Genomic DNA, 25,039 nt, shown 5'->3' with positions numbered 1-25,039 from the left:
CTTTCTCTCTCTGATGGAAACTATAAACTTTAAAAAATGTAAAAAGAAATGTGACTTAAGTTCTACCTACCACTTAAACTCACAACTGAGTCAGGAAGGAGGAAGCGCGGTGCAGTGCATGTTTTGCAGAAAGCAGCAAAGGCAACATGCTCTTGAGTTGACCATTGCAGTGGTAGCTTTTGAATATAGCTGAGGTGGCTGTTTGGAGCCAGCAGCTGCTGTGATAGCTTCCTGATCGAAGCAGATGCAGCTGCTCCTCTGACAGTCTGCCATATGGTTTGGGAGTCATTGCTGGAAGCTTGGTCTACAGTCTGTTTCTTTAGCCCTCCAGTGATTCTGAAAGCCACCTAAAATCCTATAACTAATCACTTTCTTTCTGTTAACTCTGCCTCTAGTGGATTATGCTTTCTGCAATTGAACCCTGACCAACATGGCAAGCCAATGGGTAAACACATTCAGCTCTGGCTGTCCTATTTCAGCCAGGAGCAGACAGCAGGTTCCCAGGTGCCTCCTGTCCCTACATGGCTCTAGCAGGGAGAGGATATTTGAGCAGCTGAGCACATGGATGCTTATTCCCCAAGAAGACAAAAGGGACATTCTACCAAAACCACATATACGAGTGGCAAGGGTGGTACTGTTTATGTATTGTGTGTGTGTGTGTGTGTGTGTGTATAATGTATATTCATTGATACCTTTAATTGGTCCAAGTATGGCAGAATGATAGTCTTTTTTTGTTCTGAGAACTATAAAAAATATCCTTTTTGATTGCTTTTATTTTGTTTTGTTTGTATCGTAGTGATTGTGTGTGTGTATGTGTGTGTGTTGTTTTTAATGATAGAGATCAGAGAGAAAGCACCTTCAACAGAGTTTCTTCATGTCACAATCCCCTCTCCCAGCCCTCCAGATCCTCAAGATCCTGGGCATCCGCACACACATTCTAAGGATCTGAACCTTCAATCTGCGACTTGACTTCCAGCCTTGCAAAGCACTTGCATTACTTCTAAACCACAGTGCTGGGCCTCATTTGTGTTTTTAGGAACTTGTGGTTCTAGAGAAATGAAACATGATGATTTTCAGGTAAAACGCTTTCAATTTAGGATGCAATTTATAAACTATATGGTTTCTCTCCTAGAAGAGCATACTATCTATCTTAGTATAGAAAGCAATATGGTTTTTCTGTTTTAGCTGTGTTTATTGTTCGAAACACGGCAGGGGGGGCAGCCAGTAATGTTTGGCTGCATTATTTTGTATATGCAAACATTTTTCCTGCTGTTTAATGAGCATGTGTTTGGCTTTGAGTCGCAGGCAACAGGGTCTGGTTACGCTGCACAGCACCGGCTCTGCTCTGGGAGAGCTCACTGCCAGTAAAGGGCAGGTGGCACGTCGGCACACAGCAGCTGTCCTCAAAGGGCAACGAATGCAACTGCTCCCTCAAAGTCATCCTGTCTCTCTGCCCGTCTGTAGGGCCAGACTCTCCCTCGGGGCACCTGGTTGTCTATCAGACATTTACACTGTGACCTTTGGGAGCAATTTGTCCCTGCTGTCCTCAGGTTTCCTGGAACAGCAGCAGCAGTGGCTTGTCACTCTTGGAAACTCAAACTAATGGGTCACAGTAATGGCCATGTGTCTGGTCTCCCACATGGAGAGGATGATACCATACCCATATCCTCCGAGCCCATTCTGATGTGCCCAACTTTTCTGATTATTCACAAAAGTGCCACCATTGAGTTTCTCATGCCACATCATACGTCTCTTATGATTTGCATCTTTTTTCTAATACACATTTTATTTTAGAACCACTGTGGATTTGCAGAATTATTCTGCAGAGTTCAGGGAATTACCTCTCACTCCACACCGGATTCCCTGTATTCTAAACATCTTCTATTAGCTTGCTATGTTTGCCACAGTGAATGAGCTGACACTGATACGCTATTAGGAACTAAAGTCCATACTTTGTTTTAGCTGCTCTCCTCTTCCTGCTCCAAGGTCTTATCCAGGATATTCTATGTAGTCATCTTGTCTCTAAGGCTCTTCTTGGCCATGACACTTTCTCAGACTTCACTTGGTTTTGAAAACCTTGACACTTTTCAGGCCTACCTAACCCACATCTTTTCAGTTTTCTTCTCTTTACTAACAGTAAGAATCAGTGGCCAAATGCTGGCACAGGGATAACACAACTGGACCCACACAGCCAGGCCCTGGGTTATGACCTGGGTCCTCCCGGTGCGTGTGGGGTGCCTACTCCTGTGCCCGTAATCAAGGCTGGCTGCAGCTGGAAGGTGGATCACGATGTGAAGACCCTGTTATGGGCCTTTCTCTCTCTCACACACACAGAAGAAATAAACTTAAAAAGAATGAAAAGGAATCAGAGAAAACTGTCTTTTAGAAAAAGCTATCAATAGAGTCATGAACCTTTAGAACAACATCTAGCCATCCTAGGTTTTCAGAAAGACACTCCTATGACTCTGTGTCAGTGTTATTCTGTGATGGGGTGTTGGGCATTCAGACAGTGGCTAAGGAAATTCCTGGGAAGAATCCAGTGGAGCAGTGCTGAGGAACCACTGGCTGACCATGGCATTATATTGAGATTGTTATAAAGCATACATTTCTAGGCCTCAGACCCAGTGTGCCTGATTAGAATCTCTAGCAAGAGAGCCTTCAATTCTGTATTTGGTATCCCTTTTTAAAGAATAATGCTAACAAGGTTTTTAGCTTTTTTTTTTTTTTTTTTTTTTTTTAGAGGTTTTTGCTACAGGGTGCATGCACTCACCAGAGAGACAGAGAGACAGAAAGCAAGAAATCACCCCCCAGGGGGGTATGGCCATGCCACAATCCCTTCTCCTCCATTCTCCTCTCGGGATCTTGGGCAAGCACGTACATGCGCCCAGCGTGAGTTTAAGGCACTGGGTCTGGGACTGGACCTGGTCTGGTCAGCTACATGGGAGTCCAGCGACATAGACATTATACCAACTGCTGGTCCCAGTTGTTTTTTGTTGTTGTTGTTGTTGTTGTTGTTTTAGTTTTTCACCGTAGGGGGCATGTACTCACTGGAAAGAGACAACAAGACAGTGAAAAATCACCCCCAAGGGGGAAGGCCATGCCACAGTCCTTTCTTCTCCATACTCCTCTGGGATCTTGGGCACACACACACAAACATGCCCAGTGTGATTTTTAAACCACCAGGTCCAGGACTCAAACAGTGGTCAGCCTTGTGGGAGGCCATCACCTTAAATGCCATGCCATATGCTGGCCCCTCTAATGAGGTTTTTAATACAGAAAATTATAAATAGATATAGCTTATAATCTATTAGTTATCATTGATACAAGGAAAAGTATAACTAGAAAATGTAGAGAGTAATCAAAAATCCAAAATGAAAACTGAATGCCCCCTCCAAATAATCTACTCAACCATTTTGTAGGGACACTCTAATTGCTCCCTGTCATTTTGTTTGTCTGTTTATTTTGGGTTTTCAATAAGCTGCCCAAGATATTTTAGTATAACCAGTAATTTAGAATCTACTACCACAGAAGAAATGAATAATTCAGCAGCAGGGGAGCAGAACAGTCATTTCAGTGCTGACATAAAAATATAAAATCATAAAGCCTTGCTCTTCCTCTTCCCCTCCTGAGCAAGCTGGCCCTAAATCCTTTAGAGGAAGCCTGTGACAGCCTGGGTGGTGTTAGAGGCCAAGTGGCATGTGTAGGATCTCTAGTCTGGGAGATGGGGTTGGAGGGAGAATGAGAGCCCAAGCATGATGAAGAGGGCGTCCCTACAGCTGATGATCCAGGGTGAGGATTAAACCCTGAATAGCGAGGAGGGCATCTGTGCATAGTGACAACTGGAGGTGTGAGCCTGAGCAGGCAGAGGCAGGCATGGGATCCCATGTAGAGGGTGGCCTGGGGTTCATGGGGGTGAGGAGAGCATCCACGTCAGGGAATGGGTGGGTGCCACGATGATGGGAGACTGGTTATGTATGGGAAAAATACATAAAACAAATAAGCATAGTAGGAGACACATGCCTCACTGCTGGAAAAAGTAGTTACTAATACAGAAAGGGAGAAGAGCAGAATCAACCCTGGCTACCCTACAATTAGAGGTTACAGTAGGAACTTACAGATTTAAATATATAAGAGGAGACTTCAAAAAGTTCACAGAAAAAAATAGAATTAAAGTAAAAGTTCATTTTGGTATAAAAAATTTTTTGACTCCATGCTTAGTTTTTTCATAACATGCATTTTCCATGAACTTTTAGGGGCCCTCTACATATAGAAATACTTTAAATATTAAATATATATTAAAACATACATTTAAATATGAACTATACATTCATATTACATAATATATAAAATAGGTATGTATCTATCTGCATGTACACATGCATTTACACACATGTGTATATGCAGACCTATATGTAAATGTCTGCATGCTATTCAGGTGGGTCTAGGAGCAGTGACTCTGCACTGGCAAGGAGTACACCTAGGGCCCAGATCTTGGCTTCAATACCATTTTCAACTAAAAAGAATTAAGATCCTTGGAGAAATGAGTGATTTCAGGGATGGGACAGGCAAAGAACATGACGAGCCCAGAACATCTTGTTCAACAAATGCTGGAAGAATGATAAGCACATATCCAAAGGACACAGAAGTCAGGCTGAAGGGATGCTAGCAAAATTTGGAACAATGTGAACATCAAAAAATAATGACAATACAGATTATATCCTACTGAACAGACCATCAAGATCATGTATTTAAAAATATAAAAAAATAGAATGTTGGTAAAGAAAATATATTTACATAGTTTCAAAGTACCTTCCATAAAATTGTTATTTTTGAATGCCAGATGACGTGTATGTGTGCAAGAAAGAGAGAGAGGGGCCTCCTCCCCCATGGCGTCTGGTCATGCATAATCCTCTTCCCTCCAATTGTCCATTCTTTTAGCATCCTGGGCATGTGTGTGCTGGGACTAGGACTCAAGCCCTTGTTGGCCACGTGGGATTCAGCTTGCTCTATGCAATGCTTCGCCACTGCACTATGGGTTGCCTTCTTAATAAAATTAAGAGAAAAAAAATAACAACTTCACAGTAGAAAAGCTCAGAAGATGCTACTTTAATCAAGGGTTTGGAATAAAGATCATCAGTAAGAGGACAAATTGAAATCATGTGCCATCTGATAAAATACAACAAGAAGAATTCACCATCACTTCTGTGATAGTCCCACTTGCATTCATTAGGTACCTTAAGCCAACAAACATTCATGTCAGTTTCTGGGGGGTCTGCAATCTACGAGTGGCTCAGTTTGGTGGTTCTGGTTCAAGGTCTCTCACCAAGCTGTAGTCAATCTGTTGGCTTAGACTATCATCAACTCAGGGCTGATCAGGGCTGGAGAATCTGCAGCCAAGCTCTGTCACTGGGTTGATGGGTCTTAATTTCTCACTGGCTGTTGGCTAGATACTTTAGTTCAGTCATTTGGGCCTGTCCATAGGCTGCTCACAGCAAGGAAACTTGCTTCTCCTATAACAAGCGATCCAAGAGATCAATTTTATAACCTTATCGCTTCTTCTGTCTGCTCTTAGTCACAAAGATCAACCCTGATACAAGGTGGGAGGCTATAGGTTTGGGGCCATTTTGAAGGCTGGTTACTACACTGCCCATCATCTGATTCATAACCTGAATATAATTAAGAAAAGTCCAAATCTATGGCCAATTCTACAAAACAATTGGCCTGCATTCTTCCAAGAGTAGCAATGTAGGCCAATTGTTCATGGTAATTTCTTGATTTACTAAATGTATTGTAATTTTATAGAAGAATGTTTTTATTTATAAGAAATAAGTACTAAAGTGTTAGAGAGAAATTAGAAATCAGGTCTATCATTTATTCTCAAATTATGGAGGGGAGAGAATGTTCCCTACTTTATAATCACAATTCTTATATATTCTTAGAATATATCCAAATTAAAAATATATAAGAATTATAAAGATTTAAGAAATAAATTTAAAATTGTCTATGTTAAACTACTGAATTATCCAAAACTTCTTGTAGATCAAGTATGTGACTATTGGTAACTTCATGCGTCTCAATTTAACACAAGAAAATTTCAACAAATCAATCAACACCAAAGATAATGAAATTCTGATTTCTATAAAAATGCAAAACAACTCACAATGCTCTTTTGTGGTTCTCTCTCCTACAATTACTCTTTTTCCAGCATCCCTAGCTCCTGCCTCTCACAGACTCCTTCCCATCAGCACATGAGAATCTACTGTGGGAACTCTTGCTTAGATTTGGCAATCCCTTGAGTTCATATTCCCCATCTGACACAGTCCCACTTCTTTATACTCCTTTACAGCAACAATTCTGAAAAGTCTCTACAGCAACCAACCAACCAACCAACCAACTCTGCAGCCTACCCTTTTGCATTTCTAGTCTCCATGTCTTCTTACTCATTTCCTCCTTTCCTCCTAAATTCACCAAGAGTGCTTGCAAATCTACCACCCATAGAAACTTACTCATCAAGGTCATCGATAACATTTCTATTACCGTACTTAGTAACAATTTTTCTAAATTCAACACTGCTGCCCACTCCTTCCTACTTGAACCGCTGTCTTCTCTTGGCTTCTGTGGAACCTCATTCTTCTTGAGTTTCTTTCTATTTCCCTCTTTGTTGAGCATCCTTGCCCCCCTACAATTCATTCTCTCGTAGAAATGTAAGTCTGAGCATGCCACTCTTTACAGAAAAGCCTCCAGTAGCTGCCCGCTGGATGGTTTCTGAACAGCTAAGCTGCTGTGAGAGGTCTCTGAGCTCTGCTGCAGATCTATGCCTCTCTGCGTCCTACAACAGATTCCTCCGGCCTCTCACTCTACCTTCTGTTTGCTCCTCAAGCATACCAAGCTTATTCTTACCCTGGTCCTTTGTGTATGTTCTCTTTGCTTCAAACATTCTTCAGTTTTTCATTCAGGCCTCAGCTCAAAGGTTAATTCCTTAGAGAAACTTTCCCTCAAAATCCAGTCTAAAGCAGCTCCTGACCCTTGCCTGATCCTTGCCTGATCACATGCCTCCCAATTCTCTTCCCTTGAGATAAACACTCCTTCATAACCCTGGTTGGTGTTCTTCAGGGCATGTTTCCTAGTATGAAATTGTCTTTGGTGCTTATTAGTTCAATGCCTGTCTGCCTACACTATAACAAAAGTGCCCTTAAAGATTTGCAGTTCTGTTTTTTACAGTATCTAGAATAGAACCGACACACAGTAGGTGCTTAATAAACATTTGGTGAGAAAGTTAATTGCCTACTTTCTTTACAAGCTGTTAATGATCTTAGCTATTAGATGACTCGTGGCTGTAATAATTGCAGAGTCTCATACATGACCTTTATTCTAAATCATCTTGTCCAACCTCAGATCAAATGAAGAAACTCCCTACAACACGGTTGGTGGAAAGTATTCAGCCTCTGCTTAAGGATGCTCATGAATGGAACAACTCATGATTTGCAATAACAGAACGTTGACATGCCAATGTTGAAAGCTCTAACTGTTGGAAAGATTTTCACTTCAGTCACCCTAAATCTTCCTCCCTGTATATTCCATTTACTGGTCCCCAAAGCAACTCAAAAAGCCACGCTTCACCTGCAAGTGCTTCAAATATTACTTGAAGAAATGATCACATGCCTCCCAATTCTCTTCCCTTGAGATAAACACTCCCAGCTATCTCAACACTTCATGTGACATGAAAAATGAACCAACACTGTACATTACGAAAGGTCTGCAAATTTTTAGCAGCTTGGTTTAAAATATAAAGCCTTTCTAAGCATCTTGTCTAAGAACTACAATGGAAGAGTGCCCCTAGATATTTGGAGAACACGGTCTCATTTCTCATGGCTGTCTTTCTGACTTCAGCAGCCTGCTTTTCTGTATCACTGTCTTTCTGAGACTGAGAGACCAGTCAGACAGCCAGACCCACAGCATCTTTCCTGAGACAAAGCCTCATCTTTCTCAGAACATATTTGTGGTCATATGTTCTCATTTATGAATAAATTTTACATTTTAATAAGATGAGAGAAAGCTATCGTGATGTAACTGTTTGCTAATGAGCTTTGTGGCAAGGGATCTTTGCTGAGGACATTAAGCAATTTATTCCACGAGTACTCTTTAAGTGAAAAAGCAGTTTGAATCTTTCCCCTCGTTGGGCTTTTGGTGTATGTGTATTGCAGGAAGAAGAACATCTGCTGTGGTTAGACATTTTACTCCCTCCCCGTACCCTCTGCTGTGACTTCACACTACAGTAAGCACACAATAAATATTACTGAATGGAGTGAGCAAGTGAATAAATGAACAGATGAACCAGAGGACTGCAGAATTAGTGCTCAAGTCTATGCCTCATTTTACAGACAAGGGAGCCATGGCCCAGATAGGCAAAGGACTCAGAGCTTAACAGTGCCTGACGTAAGACCAGATCCCGGGGCTCCCAGTTCTCTTATAGTCTGCACAGATTCACTCTGCTTCTCTCTCTCTTTTTTTTTTCTTAAGAGAGATTTTTGCTATAAGGCTTGTGTGCTAGCTAGAGAGACAGAGAAAGCAGAGAGACAAAAGCTAGAAATCACCCTCCAGGGGGATAGCCATGCTACAATCCCTTCTCCTCCATTCTCTTCTTGGAATTTTGGGCATGCAAGCACATGCATCCAGCGCGAGTTTTAAGCCTTCAGGTTTGTGACTTGAATCACAGTCAGCCATGTGTGAGTCCAGCAATATAACCATTATACCATCTGTGGTCCCCACTCTGCTTCTCTTATTGAGCACCTGTGTAAATGATTTCCAGGTAATTGTAAAAGTATGAAAGGTTTTGATTTTAATAACAAAGTCATTGTGGTAGATTTCCCACATCCATGTACCCAAATGATTATGTTTAAGTCAATCACAGTAAGCCCATGGTCTGGAATATCATGTTCAAGAGTTGGCATGTGACTCAATGCTGGTCACATGGGTATAAGGAGAAGTCTGCTGAGCAGGCCCCGGGACTCCTCACTCCTAGGAAGGAGACACCAAGAAACCATTCTCCTCTTCCCCAGGTACAACTGTGCCTGGCTTGGTACCTGGAACTGCTGCAGTCTACCAGGCCAAGAACAAGGCTATGGCAGGATGGGCTGGAAAGGACCTGGGCACTTCCAGATCACATGGAGTTCATGAACCAACCAACTCTGCAGCCTCCCCTATTGTAATCTTTTAGTGAAGTAAGAGCATACATTATCTTATCATAAAATAACAGAATGCTAGACGTTCTGTTATTAGAACTGAAAGTATCCTAAGAGGTTCAGACCATTTCTTGACTGATAGAAAGGGAACATTTGCTTCTTTTATTTTCTTAAAACAAACAAACAAACAAACAAACAACAACAAAACAAACAAAACAACCAAACACATAGACAACAAATAAACACTCTTCAGACAGGCAGGGATCATTCTGCTGGCAAGTTCTGAGCAAAGCTATGATGTAATCACACCTTTGGTTGCCTCAGTGCTGCACGTTGACGTGAATGGCTGTATTCTATGCCAAAACATTCTCATATTTGGTAGTCTGGAGAGCTTGAGATCCCTTTGCACTCTCTAACCATTACTGAGGACTCCAATAAACTTTTGTTTATATGGGTTATATATATGGATATCTACTCTATGAGAAATTAAAACTCAGAAATTCAAAAACTTTACTAATTTAAAGATAACAAAAACAAATCCAACAAGCATAAATAACATTGTAATAAAAATTATTGTAAATCACAGATCAAAGGACAAATGTCTAGTGTTATCAAATATAGTGGGGAGAATGTGTTTAACAACTGACTGTGAAATTCTTTCAGATATCTTCTCTAATCCTCTCTGCCAGGCAATACTATTTATGGTGCCAGGCCATCTGTCTAAAAGCTTCTGATGGCTTACTTGAGATTCACCTTAGTTCCATAGTTTTCTGATTGATCTTTAGATATGACATTCCAGTCAAAGCCCTTCCAATAATGAGTATTTCCAATTTCTGATTCAATATAACAAGCGTTATTGAACTTATGCAAATAACCCTTCTGTCACAAAATAAGAATACTCCCAAGTATTTCCAATTCAAGAAGGGTCAGAAAGGAAGAAAAGTTTCTATTTCCATTTAAAGAAACAAACGAGAAAACTATTTTAACAAATTGCTGAACCTATCAACAACTCAAAAGAAAGTAAAATGCTTAAATTGGGAAAACAAAGCATAGTAAAAAAAAAATCAGTAATGTTTTACTCGAAAGTCTCAAATGGTTGAGATGATGGCTATACTAATTATTCTGATTAAATTATTAGATTCTATATTCATGTATCAAAAAATAAAATTGTAACAATTGTTTATTAATTTAAAAAAATAAGAAGGAAAAAAATAATGGGGCCAGAGAGTGTGGTGGTTAAGGAAGCTGAATCCCACAGAGCTGACGGGATTCGAGACCCCAACCTAGTGATTTGAAAAACACACCAGGCATATGTACATGCCCAAACTCCAAGAAACAGAATTGCAGCCTGGTCATTTCCACTGGAGGGGGGGTGATTTTTCACTTTTTCTCTCTCTCTGGTGAGCACACACATACCATATAGCAAACTAAAATAAATAAGTTTAAAAAATGTATTTTCCAAAATAAACAAAATGTCAATGTTTTACATGTGTAGTCTTTTTTAAAAAAAAAAAAACAGATTTTTGCCTTAGGGTGTGTGCGCTGGGGAGAGAGAGAGACAAAGACTGAAGGGAAAGTAAGAAATCACAATCCACCCTCCCACCCCTACCCCCAGAGGGGATGGCCATACCACAATCCCTTCTCCTCCATTCTCCTCCTGGAATCTTGGGCCTGCACACACATGCACCAGGCATGACTTTCAAGCCACCAAGTCTGGGACTCAAACCACGGTTGGCCATGTGGGAGTCCAGTGACATAATTACTACACCATCCAACGGTCCCCACATTTTCTACACTTGGTTTAATACACAAGTGAACTTCTGCTTCTGCTGAAAATGTCATGTTATGTTCTCTCTCTTTACTTTTTGGTAGTGGTAGTTGCTGTGAGTATATGAAAATAATCATCCCCACCGTAGTTTGGTACCCACCACCCTGATACCACAGATCCACTAAAAGAGCCTCAAGACCCCTAGGGGTCAGCAGGCACACTGGGATCTTTTTAGCAACTTGAAATAAAATTATATTTGAAACTTTTCCCTTTTCTTCCTCTGGTGACAAGCTGCTACTTGTCATTATTCGCTACTATCCATGCTTCCTGTGGGCAACCCCCCCAATACACTTCTAGCTGCACCCAAAAGGAGAGCAGTGGGTTGGATCAACTGTGGTTGCCTGGCTCAGCAGATTATAAGACTCTGGCTTTGAGTCCCAAAGAAATGAATTCGAGTCCCAACTTTATCACCCTAAATGAGCTACTGACCCTCTCCAAGTCTTCTTTCCTTATCAAAGGAAAAGGACTGAATCTGATGATCTCTCAACATCTTTCAGTTCTCAAATTCCACAGTCCTAATATATCCTAATATGCTATATACACACACTCACATGTACTCACACTAATGGGACATTCCTTTTTTTTCTTTCTTTCTTTCTTATGTGAGAGAGAGAAAAAGAGAGGACAGCACCCCAAACAGGGTCTTGATTCAGCCAGTCTTGGACCATGGGCATGCACGTGCTTAGAGTATTCGGAAAGGTCTCCAGAGGCAAACCTGGGACCTTCCCACACAGCCTCACAGAGCACTGTATTCATGCTGCACCACTACCCAGCCCAGCTAATGGGACATTCTGAACATGCCATCTCACTCCTCCCCACACAAGTCTGATTGTATCTTTGTGTCTCTGGAAGCTATAACAGGCTTTGAGAAGGAGTAAGTATGTGAAGAATGCAGACGACACTAATTATTTTTCTCATTATGAGGCTGTTGGGAAACATAGCCAAGGTTCCAGCTATAAAGATAAAAATTAAAGGCTAGAAGGAAACAATGAACTTAACAAGCAAAATTTAATGATCTCATCTACATGAATTACAAGCAAACCTATACCTAATTCTGTTGGAGCATGAGAAAGTCTAAGAAGAGTAACATTTACTCTGTTAAAAACTGTTCAAAATAAGTAAAAGCAGTATCTTTGGGCTCATAGGAATAATAATAAATAGGAAAAGGTATGTAGAACAGTTATTGGTCTGAGAAGTTTCAAATATAATTTTATTTCAAGTTGCTAAAAAGATCCCAAAATTACATTTTTACTTTTTCTACCTGCTAAGCATTTACTGATGATGCCGATATTATCAGAATATTGTCCTACCTTGATCTATCAAAAATAAATGTGTTTTAGCATGCTAACTCTATTTAGATAATTTATTTTCTATTTTCATACCACATGATAAGAAGCTACCAATTTAACTACTTCTCTTCTGTAGTAAGTCTAAAAGAGTTTTATTTTCAAAGAATAACATATTATTCTGATGTACAGTGCTTAAAAGACAGTAATTGATTCTACTTTGACATTAAATAATGAATTTCTAATATAATTATAAAGAGTAAAACAAAATGGTTAAGAAAGTCAAGATAGTCTCAATCCCTGTTTTCTTTTAGATGAGAATAGAATACACTTTCTTCAAACATTTCAGGGCTTAATTAGTATTTTGGTGACCTCACAGATACAAAATAGAAACTGTGACCCTTTATTAATGGAAATAAACCATCTTATAAAGAGTGTTTTCAAGCTAGCGGAAAGTGAGATTGAGAGGGAAGATTTTTAAGAATGTAAAAATTTCCACTCTTTGTAACTGAATCAAAACACACTAGTTTCTTTCAAATTACAGGATTCTAAGACTAAGTTAAATATATAAACAAAACAACTCTTAGCGCTTCATGTATTTGGAAATACCAGGTGAATGGAAATCAGAAAAGGACCATGACAAATGATCAATATTTGACTTTATGTTTTATTTTACAATTTATTTTCAGTTTTAGATGTACCAGTTGAGAGTTCTTAATGATCTCCTCAAATGACAAACTATTGCTGTCTCTATGGGTAACTTCTCCCCTGCCCCGCCAGTTTGCTACAGAGCATGTGCACTTGCCAGAGAAAGACAGAGGGAGAGAGAGAAAAAAGTGAGAAATCACTTTTACTAACATAATGTATAGGTTATCTAAGAGATGGTGAAAATATTCTGGAATGCTCAAAGAGTGGAATTTATTCAGCGATAAAAAAATAAAGACATCATAGCTACTAAAGAAAAAAGTAAAGCCAGCCACATAGCAAGGAGATTAAGGGGGCTGGATCCCACCTAGCTGGCTGCGCAGCTGAAGTCCCCGCAGCTGAAGTCCCCGTACCTGGCGGCTTAAAAAACACGTTGGGTGCATGCATATGCATGCCCAAATCCAGGGAGGAGAGTGGAGGAAAAGGGATTGCAGTGTGGTCATCCTCGCTGGGGGGTGATTTCTCTCTTTTTTTCTCTCTCTCCCTCTGTCTTTCTCTGGCAAGTGCACATGCCCTGTAACAAACTGGCGGGGCAGGGGAGAAGTAACCAATAGAGACAGCAATAGTTTGTCATTTGAGAGATCATTAAGAACTCTCAACTGGTACATCTAAAACTGAAAATAAATTGTAATGTAAAAAATAAAGTCAAATATTGATCATTTGTCTTGCCATTTGCTTCTATTTGTTAACCCTGGGATTTCTCCCTCACACTTAATTATTGCATAATATTCCTAAATAAGGTAAAAATATTGAATGTCAAGTATTACTCATTTATAATTTATTTAGTGCTTACTGTGTATCAGGTATTATGCTATGAGTGGGGACAAAGACAGATAAGTTTTGCCCTCAAGTAACTCATAATCTTTTAAGATTAGTTTTATATTAAAAATACCACATGGTGGGGGGCACCAGCAGTTAGCATAGTAGCTATGTCACTGGACTCCCATGTAGTTGACCGCAGTTCGAGTCCCGGACCTGGTAGCTTAAACTCATGCTGGGCATGTGTGTGTGCGTGCCCAAGATCCCGAGAGGAGAATGGAGAAGGGATTGCAGGGTGGCCATCCCCCCTGGGGGTTGATTTCTCGCTTTCTGTCTCCCTGTCTCTCTCTCTCTTTCCAGCAACTGCACATGCCCTATAGCAAAAACCTCCCCCCAAAAAAGAAAAAAAAAAATACCACATGGCGGATTGCATTTACCAAGAGCTTTTGGTTCCCCCAAATTGGGAAAAATAGCAGAAGAATGTTTATAAAATATGAGCAGATTTCAATTATGAAAACATAAAGCAACTGTTTTCCATGGTATTAGTCCTCAAATTTCCTCATAAGACCATTAGGAGAGTGAGTAATAATATTAAAATAGTAAACATAGAAAATTACTTATATAATACTAAAAGACCATTGCTACCCAACTTTGAATCACAACTAGAACTTAATAGGGTTTGTACTTTCTATGAAATCATGTGTAAAAGCCCCAAAGGATTCTAAGGTACACATAGCATGATACAACTATTTCACACAAAGTCAAAATGTGTGTTCTTATATTTCAGCTAAAAATTTATCTTAACTGAAAAGACTTCTAGTATATTCTCAGAGAAGACAAGGACCATAAATACATCATACCAAGACACTTATCTCTGATGTGCAAAAGCAATGGTTTGTCAGGAAGCCACGGTGACATAGCACAAGGCTCAATTATTACTCCATCTGCTCAAAATCATTCCACCCACCTCCATACACAAAACTGATGATAATTTAGTAAACTAACAAAATAGCAAAAGGTTAAGTTGCTATAAAATGTGGCTCTTGAATACAGAGCTAAGAAAACCAGTGAGTAATGGCCCTCACATGTCCATATCAGACAGCCAAATCAGTTTGCCCACGATTAACTTGCTTGTTCATGTTAAAAAAATTAAATAAATAAAATGATTTTTTTTTAGCATAAAGATACATTTTACATTTTATACATTCTTCAGATCTAACAATAATTGAAGGACTTTTTCCTTCTTTAATGGATTTTCGGAAAACTTAAAAAGCACATGTAATAATCTATTCAATGTGGACTGCTTTAGAGAAAGTTAAGAAATTTAACTTACTTGCCTTTTAAATCACGAACAATGAAAAAAAAAACCTTAATAATTGAATCTCTCTAATCTCTCTTGAACCCAAAAATATCATCTTAGTCCTACTTTTGTTGGGAAATCTTCCCACTAGCTCCCTAACTTGCATGTGTTGTGTATTTGCTATCTTGCCCACTCACCCTTATTTGTAGTCAACCAAGCAATGAAACTCCTGACCTTGCATATGACCCTCAAACGTAATCCATTACCAAGTTTTGCCAAGCCCTACAGATTCTACCTTTATAAAATTGCCTTCCTTCTCTATTTTAACTGCCAATCGCTGACTCCAGTCGCTTTCTTGTCCTGATGTGGACAACAGATATGTAGTGTCTCTCCCTGCCTATGATTCATTTTCCATGCTTGTTCCAGAATGACCTTTCTCAAATTCAACTGTAGTCCTATCACTATCTTGATTAAAACACAGCTTTTAGGAAAAGGGTTCTATACTCCCATTTAGCATCTCCTCCAAATCTTGTTCCTACCTGTGTCCCTTGCCTCCGCACTATCTGCTTGCACACTTACAGGGCTCCAAAAGCTCCACAGGACAGAGACTCAAGACCATACACCCACACTAAGAACCCATGTGAAGGGGCCAGGAGGTGGTGTGGTAAAGGTACTGGACTCTCACATGGCCTACTGCGGTTTGAGTCCTGGACATGGTGGCTTGAAAATCAGGCTGGCAAGTGTGCCCAAAATCTCAGGAGAAGAATGCAGAAAGGACTGTGGCATGGCCAGCCCCCCAGGGCGTGATTTCTTACTTTCCCTCTCTCTTTCTCCAGCAAGGGCACGTGCCCTATGGCAAAAACCTTTAAAGAAAAGAACCCAAGTGAGACTGAAGACTCTCATAAATTATATGCTTTGTACTCACCAAGACAAAACAGGCAGTACACAAAAATTTTTAGATACCAGTCATGGGCCAGCCCCTTAGGCTTGTGGTTAAGGGAGTGAGATCCCACATGGCTGAGCACAGTTCAAATCAGAGCCCAAGAGGCTTGAAAAACAAGCCAGGTACATGTATGTGCATGCTCGAAATCCTAACAGGATGGAGAAAGGACTAACAGAACCACAATGCACTGAGGGTGCTATCTCCCACTCCTGCTCTCTAGCAAGCACACAGCCCTCTGGCCATGAAAGGGGAAAAAAAAAAAAAAAAAAAAAAACGGCCCTCTGGCGATGAAAGGGGGAAAAAAAAAAAAACCTAGTCATTTTAAATACCTTACATCAGTAACACAAGGACCTGCGATTAAATTTCCATACTATCCTTGTGTGCTAGAAATGTTTCAAGATAGCCTTCCCCAAAAGTCTTAATAAATCCACCTTGTTTCAACAGTTTCTTGCAGCAGATGCTGTTGCAGATAATACTCAGAGGCACTCGCTCTCTTGTTCGGTCCTTTTTTTTTTGTTAGCTGGCTTTCTCATTTTGACTTTCAGCTGTTGTGCTCTGCTTCCTACTTCTCTCTCATGCTCTTTCCAGCTTCTAATCCACTGCAAGGAATGACAGTATATTTCCCAAGCCCTGCATTTATTCTATCCAGTACGAGTCTATCACAGAAATCGCTCTTATCTCTTCTTGACCCTGCTCCTCTTCTAATTACTCCAAGGAACTGTTCACACATACTTTTATTCAACACATGTTTATTAAATGCTTGGATACCAAGAACATTCATCCAGAAAAGGTGCATTCGTATATGTAAATCAAACTGATTACTACCCACAGTGAGGAAGGCACTTTACAGGACAAACTGGTACACACGTGCTACACTTTTGCACAGACACAAACGTTTTGTGAAACAAGACTTATCTACACACTGGAACTTTCTATCATAAAGTTGTCCCTCAGTACCTGCAAAGAATGATGAACACCAAAGTCCAGGGATATCCAAGTCCCTTACATAAAACAGTATACCATTGTCCACTTCTGAAGGTACTACGAAGGGCTGACTACATTCGGTTCCGGTCTTTTTCATTTAATTGCATGAGACCTACTAAATGAATTGAATAACCCACTAATGAATCAATCATTGTAGTCTGAAAAACACTGACCTACAATATATAAAGGCAATTGTGGTTGAGAGCATTATTGGACTTCAAAAAGCATTTTCAAATACTCTGAAGGAGATGGAGAGAGGACTGTGAGAAAGGAAGTGGGAACGCAAGAGGTAAAAGTAGAGGAAATTGAGGGGGGACGGAAAGAGTAAAAGATATATGGGAAAAGTGACAGAGAGTGAAAGGAAAAGAAAAAAAAAGCGTAAAGGCTAGAAAGAAAAGAAGAAAGACTGTCATGGTAATTTCTAGGTAGGGGAGGGGGTCACATCCTCTGCTTCCTTGGGATGAGGAGTCCTTACAGCCTATTTATTATCTCCTGCCTGTGGAGGGAATTAGCTGATTAATCATTGATCACTGCCTCCAACCGCTCTAATCCTTAAACCTTTAAGGCGACTCACTCTGGGTGTTTGGAAAAGATAACAGGCGTTTTACCCAGTAAGGTAGAAGTGCTCACTGGACTGCAGCACAGAGACCAGTATCATCTCTGGAGGACGAAAGACAGGAAACACACTGAAAACTGTACCATGGAAAGGAAGTGGGGTGGGTTCCTCACGGCCATCGTGCCACGCCCATCTCATCAGCGTGGAGAAGTGCTCTAATTCCAGGGAAAAGCATGCTCCCATTTGTGAAACACTTCCCCTGGCAAAAGAAGTCCGTGCTCACAGGCATTCACTTGAAGGTCAGCAAACAAACTTGCTATGACATAGGCCCACGGAATAAATGCAACCTGTGCTTCTAAAACCGTAAACGCAGTTATATTATATTTCAGCTTATTCTGTGCTGGAAGAATCCTAAATTACACAGCTTTTATATAAGTGTTGTATTATACTTTGAACCATTTCTTAGAGGTAATTTTTAAATGAGTAAGAAATATTCCTGGAAGAGGCGAGCCACAGAATAGCAGGCACTGACAATCTAAGTGGTTATGTCTTTTTAACCTAATGCTGATTGGTATTTGTTGCTTAGTTTAAAACCCTTGAAGAACTGGTAGGAGGTAAAATGAGAACGTGTTGGGCTTGCACCAACATGACAGTGAGTCATTGCCCGTCCCCCTAGCACTTGGCCCACTGTGCATGGCAAGTCCGTCTACTGTGGTCCTTCTTGCTGGGCGTTTGGTCACAGGTACAGTGGAAGCAGAATAAAAGAAAAATGCTGAAATCTTGATGTGCTTACTTTCTTTTTTTTTGCCACACACAGGAGAACAAAGAAACAGGAGGGCCATGAGGACTTCTGAAGAAGAAACAGAACAGGGGAAGAACTGTATTCAAGGACTGGGGGAAAGAAAACATGGCTGAAACTGTGGTCCTTCTTGCTGGGCGTTTGGTCACAGGTACAGTGGAAGCAGAATAAAAGAAAAATGCTGAAATCTTGATGTGCTTACTTTCTTTTTTTTGCCACACACAGGAGAACAAAGAAACAGGAGGGCCATGAGGACTTCTGAAGAAGAAACAGAACAGGGGAAGAACTGTATTCAAGGACTGGGGGAAAGAAAACATGGCTGAAACCCAGTGAGGCACTGTGGGAAACATTCTGGGGAGGCTCAGGGGCTTCGTATGGACCCGAATGGTAATGGGTGTGAGGTGAGGCAAGATTCAGTGTATTTCAACAAATATTTGCTGAGCACTCAATGTAAAGTACTGCTCTCTGAACCAGCAGGTGACATGGTGGTTAATGTGCTGGATCGCATATGGCTGACTCTGCACTTTAAACCCCAGGCCCGACAGTCAGTGGCATGTGCATGGGCGCCTAAAATCCTGAGAGGAAAATGGAAAAGAGGGGATTGCAGTATGGCCATACCCCCTGAGGGGGTGATTTCTCACTGTCCTTCCCTCTCTCTATTTCTCTCCAGCAAACACATGCACCCTATAGAAAATAATAATAATAATAAAATAAAGTACTGCTCTGGGAATAAAAGCGGACACAAAAATGGGCTGTCCTCTAGAAATGTATAATCTAACAGGACGACAATAATCCTAAACATTAGCACACTGTTCTGGTAATGGCTAAACCACTTCTGCACCACACTACCCAGTGTATGTGTCTTGCCTAGGAAGATTAAGAATGCCAATAAGCAAGACAATATACTACACATCACGGAAAGAATAACAGTATATTCTCTTTAAATATTAAAAAAAAAAATTAACATCAACAGAGCAAAAACATTATGTTTGCATACAGAGGTATCTGCCTACAAATCCAGATCCTGTCAGAGGGCCAGAGCAAAGTCCACTAATACTAATAACTCAGTATCTCTACCTCAGTGGTTGTTAAAGAATATATCTGCCTCAGAGGTTATTAAAACAGCTGGTTACACTGGGCATTTACAGCTTAATAACAGAGCATGGGTTCTGCAGAGCCAGCCTGTCAGGGCTGGAATCCTGTCTCCTCCACTCGCTAGCTGTCTGACTGTGTGCAAGGTACATAACTCCTCCGTGCTTCAGTTTCCCCGTCTGGAAAATGGAGATGACAGGAAAATCGGTTGCATAGGGTATTGGGGGACTGAGTTGATCCAGGTTAAGGAATGGGAAGCACAGCCCCTCACAGACTGTTCAGCACAGGTTAGCTGCTGCCAGTTCTCCCTTACCACCACCCACTCGGGAAGTGGTGTGAATTATTTTTAAAAAAGAGGTTATGCTCAGACAAAACACAACTTTGGATGTTGGAACTGACAGTGCAGACATTGACCAGTTTGGGGTTTACACCTGTTTCCAGGAAATGTCCCACAAAGTCTCGGGTGAAAGTATCCAACTCTCCTCTCCAGATTTCTGCACCCCTGTTTCAGGAGGAACCCCCTTTTCAATTGGCTTCTTGTCAGTTATTTACTGCCCATATTTTTTACATTTAGTGTTGCAAATACCTCATATTTGGGAAAGGAAAATTGGTTTGTCTCATGATTTCAAGATCTTAGCAAGACTGGTAAGATTACAAACTATCCAGAGGTAAGTAGATATATAATATATGTATAACAACTTAAATAAATTTTAATATATACTAGAACCTAAAATATAGCAAAAGAATTTCAAGAATCTCATATAAATAATTTTTCTTGGTTTTGGCATAGCTTTAGAAATCTAAAAATGAATAGTTGACATTTTAAGAACCTGGTTACAGAGTTCCAATTTAAAGCGCACAGGCATACACACCACACACACATACGCACACCATTTCCCTCCCAAAAAAACACCAAAAACACTCTTGGCAGTTGCCATAACAACATAATGCGGAACCTACCAAACTCTTTGTTATCCTACTGACAATACTGTGCAAAAATACACTCATACTAGATTCTTAGCTAATTAAGTGGAAAAGGTTATACGCACACAATTTCCCTCCCAAAAAACCACCAAAAACACTCTTGGGCAGTTGCCATAACAACATAATGTGGAACCTACCAAACTCTTTGTTATCCTACTGACAATACTGTGCAAAAATACACTCATACTAGATTCTTAGCTAATTAAGTGGAAAAGGTTAAAAATTCTAGATCCACATGGTTTTCATCTGTGCTAGGCCTCAAAAAAGCAAATACTAAATATTTTAAGAAAAAGAATGTGAAAGTAATAGCTAGAAGACCAATTCCAACCAGATCAAAGTAGAAACAATGTTAAAGAAGTCAGGAGGGGAATGTCTCTATCTAATTTTGTATGCTATGATCATTTCATCATAATCTCCTTGTGAGTTGTATCGTACTATTTTAATGGAATAATCAATTCGTATCATACAATTTGGTGAACAGAGTCTCTTATTTTATTAACACATTTAAATATTTTCCATCTATTTTCATTCATTTGAGAGCCCATATTCTATATATCCCATCTATAACAAGAAAAACTCTCTCTAAATTAATATTAATATATACTTAGAAAAAAAAGAAAAAGAGAGAGAAAGAGAAATAGTGAGGGGGAGAGAAAAAGGGAATGACAGCCCTTTTGGAGGTTATGATAAAATGCAGCCTTCTCTTTCTTCCATTTCTCTTATTAGCCATCTCTGTCTCTCTCTCTAGTCCAGCCACTGGACCCAGAATCCCACAAAAAGAGCTGTAGAGTGTTCTCATTCTGGTCTCTCTTCTTAGGCAGGTGTCTCCTTAACCAGTACTTTAATGATCTGTCATGAGCATTTACACCCCCCAGCCCAAGCTCTCTCCTGAGTTCCATTTCAGTTGCACCAACTGCTTCCTAAACCTTACGTCCCCTTTAAAGGCAGACCAGGCCCTCCTGCAGTGCTGCTTGCCCTAGTAAACCGCATCTGTGAAGGGTCCTAACACAAGTGTACTCCAAACCTGTCTGCCCAATGGCTAAGTGAATGAATGAATGAACCAATCAATTAAGCCTGTTATGCAAATCAAAAACCTAAGGATCATCCCTTCCTCCCCTTCCTCCCCCTCCATGATGACTTATCTGCCAAGTCTTGCCTATTTCTTCTGCTAAATATTTCCCAAAGCCATCCTATTCTCAATATTCTCATAGCCTCTACTCTATAATCGTAGACTGGATTACTGTGACAGCCTCTGAACTGTCAATCAGGAAAGTGCACATGTAGGACAGAGTTAGGTAGTCAGTTTCTATCACATCAGCAAGCAGCAAGTGGCATAGAGGTTAAGGCGCTGGACTTCCACGTGGCCCACCACAGTTCAGTCCTGGACCCTACGGTTTGAAAATCATACTGGCGTGTGTGTGTGTGTGTGTGTGTGTGTGTGTGTGTGTGTGTGTATGTGTGTGTGTGTATGCTCAAAATCCTAAAAGGAGAATGGAGGAAAAGGAATTGTGGCATGCATGGCCATTTCCTCAGCAAGGTGATTTCTCACTTTCCCTCTGTCTCTCTCTGGCAAGCACACATACCCTATGGCAAAAACCTAAAAGAAAAAAGGGGAAAAAAAAAAGAAAAAGAAAAGGAACCAGAGTTCCTTTACAACCACTTTACTAAATGTTGACTATAAACTAAACACTGATCTAAATACCTCACATATACTACTGCCTCACTCATTCTCCACAACGATCCATGTTATGGAAGAAATTCCACTGATCAGAGGGCATCAGGGAAACTTCCCCAGTCAAAACACTGTGCTTTGTTTGGTCTCAAACAAGCGCAGAATAATAATGAATACAAAGAAAAAGGTGATGATGATGGTGAAGATCACACTTACTGAGAACTTATTCCAGACAATGTTCTAAATGCTTTGCAGGCTTTATTTCATGTAAGTCTCACCACCCTCCTATAAAATAGTAGATGTTACTACTATCCCCTTTTGCAGGTAGGAAAAACAAGTTATGCAGCACTTAAGCACTTGCTCAAGGTGAAAACAAAAAAGTGGCAGTAAGTGGCATGATTTGAACATAGTTCTGTTTATTTAAGAATTTACCAAACTCGAGTTTAACTTGTAGCAAGTTGTTATAACTAATAGGAATATACAGTTAGATCTCTCTAAACCCTCAATTGTCATGTATTCAAACTTGAGAAGTCTATTTCATCATGCTACCTGTACACAATGGAGGTCCTTTATGAACTTCAATCCCACCCTCATAGGGTATATTTCAAATAAAGTCAAAACTATCAATCTCTTCCCTATTCCACAAAGATGCAGTTTTCCTTGAATAAGGTTTCAGGATGAGATGCTTTAGTGCTAATACTAATATGGTGACAAGATGAATAGTTTTCTTAAAAATCTTCTAAAATAAATGCTGTGAATGGCATGATTACATGTTTTTGTTTTTGTTTTTTGGCCAGAAGCTACATAAGTTCACCAGACACAAACTCACACACACACACACACACACACACACACACACACACACGGGAGAAAACACCCCCATGGGGAATGGTCATTTCACAACCCCTTCTCCATTTCTCCCTCCTTTTGGAATTTGGGGCACATACATGCACACGTGCCTGGTGTGTTTCTCAAGACACTGGGACTCAAATCAGGCAGTCAGCCATGTCGGATCTGGCTGCCTCAACCACCACACCACAGAACCAGTCCGAATGATGATTGATATCTGAAAGTCGAACCTAGTACTTACAATTTTATAACTCCATCTGAACACCTGGAACAGGGCTGCTGGTTGCTCTTGTCTTGTTTATGTTGACTCTGCCCCAGCTGAACAAATCTGCAATGACAATGGATAGTAGAAAACTAAAAAGGGAAGTACTTGTGATTAATTCAGATCACACAAAATGTTTTGAGTTTTCAGAAAGTAGCATGCTTATTTCAGAAAAGCACTTAAGAATATATTATATAGTGTAAGACTTTGCCTGGTTTTAGCATGGGTTTGTTAGAAGTAAAGGAGAAGGGATTCTATTTAAAATGTTAAGTCATAACCACAGATAATGGACTAAAATAAAACATGTACCCAACTGCATTTCTACTAACTTAAATATAATATAGACCTTGAAAAGAAACTTCCCTAAAACCAGGAAGATGATCTTGCAGGAGTCACACATCTAAGAGGGACTCATCAAATGCATGGAATGCAGGAACCACGGGGAAGCAAGTAGGGTGGTGCCTACAGTAAAAACCGACACAGAAGAAGCAGGATCAAGCTAGGGACCCCCCTCTGAAGCAGAGTGCTTCTGAGAACCCTAGACATGGACACAGGTTCTTTAGGACCATAACAACACCCCACCAAGTATACTCCAGGCACTCCTAAGGCTCTTTCAGCCAAGATAGAGGTGCACCATTCCATAGCATCCTCTTCTGGGAGACTTGAACAGCAGCCTTAAGCTAAGAGCCAAAGGGAATGGCCTGAGGTCAGCACCGCAGGGTCAAGGTTACCTGGCAGCCATTTCTAAAGTGCATACCTATCTGGAGTCTGGCCTGTGTTCCACGCACCATCTCCCCGCCAGGTGTGCAGTTTTGTTTTGTTCTAAGGTGCTCATGAAAGGGTACATGGAAGGATTGAAGATCTGATTTCCTTTCCATTTTTATGCAATTTAAAATTATCTTCTGGGCCAGCCAGTGGCATGGTGGTTAAGGCAGCTAAATCCCTTCTGGCCAAATGTGTGGTTCAAGTCTTAGACCCACTGGCTTGAGAAACACATCAAGCATGTGTGTGTACATGCCCAAATTCCTGAAAGGAAGGAGAAACAGAAAGGGGACAACGACATGCCCATTCCCCATGGAGATTGCTTTCTCACTTTCCCCATTTCTCTCCCCATTGAATGCAAATACCCTCCAGCAAATTAAAAATAAAACAAAACAAAACAACCTCTCCTTTGATGACTATGGACAACTTTATCATTTACTATTCATTACCTTTTCTTAAAGGTCAAGAAAAGTGCTGCAAAAACTACCAATTATTAAATCGTTACAGTACTACTGAAAAACTTTCAAATAGCTTGCTTTTATCTTTCGCAATTGAAAATTTTTTATCCATCTTTTGAAAAGAATATCATATAATATTGACTCTTTGTACAGAACTTGTAACTTCTCAAATCAAGTGTACAATCAGTGTCAGAATTAAAAGAAAAAAAAAAAACTGGCAGGTGTCTGAGACTCATAGTAAGTAGAAAAGCTTCCAGAGCCAGTTGAGGTAGCAAACCAAAGACGCAAGAAAAAGAGAGAAAAGAAAGGCAGAGCACACAGAGCCCAGCGGAAACCAGCTCTAGCTGCCTCTCACCCTTCCCCAGTGTGCTGGGGCAGCCCAGGTGGTACTGTGACCTGCAAGGCAGGCCAGGGCACTGCCTGTTACATGCATGAGCTTCAGGGGTACCAGTTGCCTGGGTGCAGGACTGGAGTGGGAAGGGCACCTTCCAATTCAGGATAGAAGCCACATGAGCTATTGCCCTGCCCTCTGGATCAGAGTAGGCATTACAGTAGCCCCAGTTCCCAGCTGGGGCAAGAATGGGTGCCAGGAATGGGTCCCTGAGCATCCCTCACCAC

General features: G+C 40.6%; 1 protein-coding gene across 2 annotated transcripts in view; it reads right to left on the bottom strand.

The window, feature by feature from the left end:
* FIG4 (FIG4 phosphoinositide 5-phosphatase) overlaps positions 1–25,039 on the bottom strand; it is a 126,678-nt gene that overhangs the window by 21,817 nt on the left and 79,822 nt on the right. For both annotated transcript variants that reach the window (XM_027775138.1, XM_027775139.1), the window contains exon 22: positions 23,181–23,267. In XM_027775138.1, coding sequence (XP_027630939.1) covers positions 23,181–23,267 — 87 coding nt within the window. The remainder of the gene's footprint in view (positions 1–23,180; positions 23,268–25,039) is intronic.

Source organism: Tupaia chinensis, unplaced genomic scaffold (assembly GCF_000334495.1).
Source record: "Tupaia chinensis unplaced genomic scaffold, TupChi_1.0 Scaffold000527_1, whole genome shotgun sequence".
NCBI classification, from domain to species: domain Eukaryota; kingdom Metazoa; phylum Chordata; class Mammalia; order Scandentia; family Tupaiidae; genus Tupaia; species Tupaia belangeri.
The sequence above is the reverse complement of the archived record's forward strand: the minus strand, read 5'-3'. Positions and strand labels throughout refer to the sequence as shown.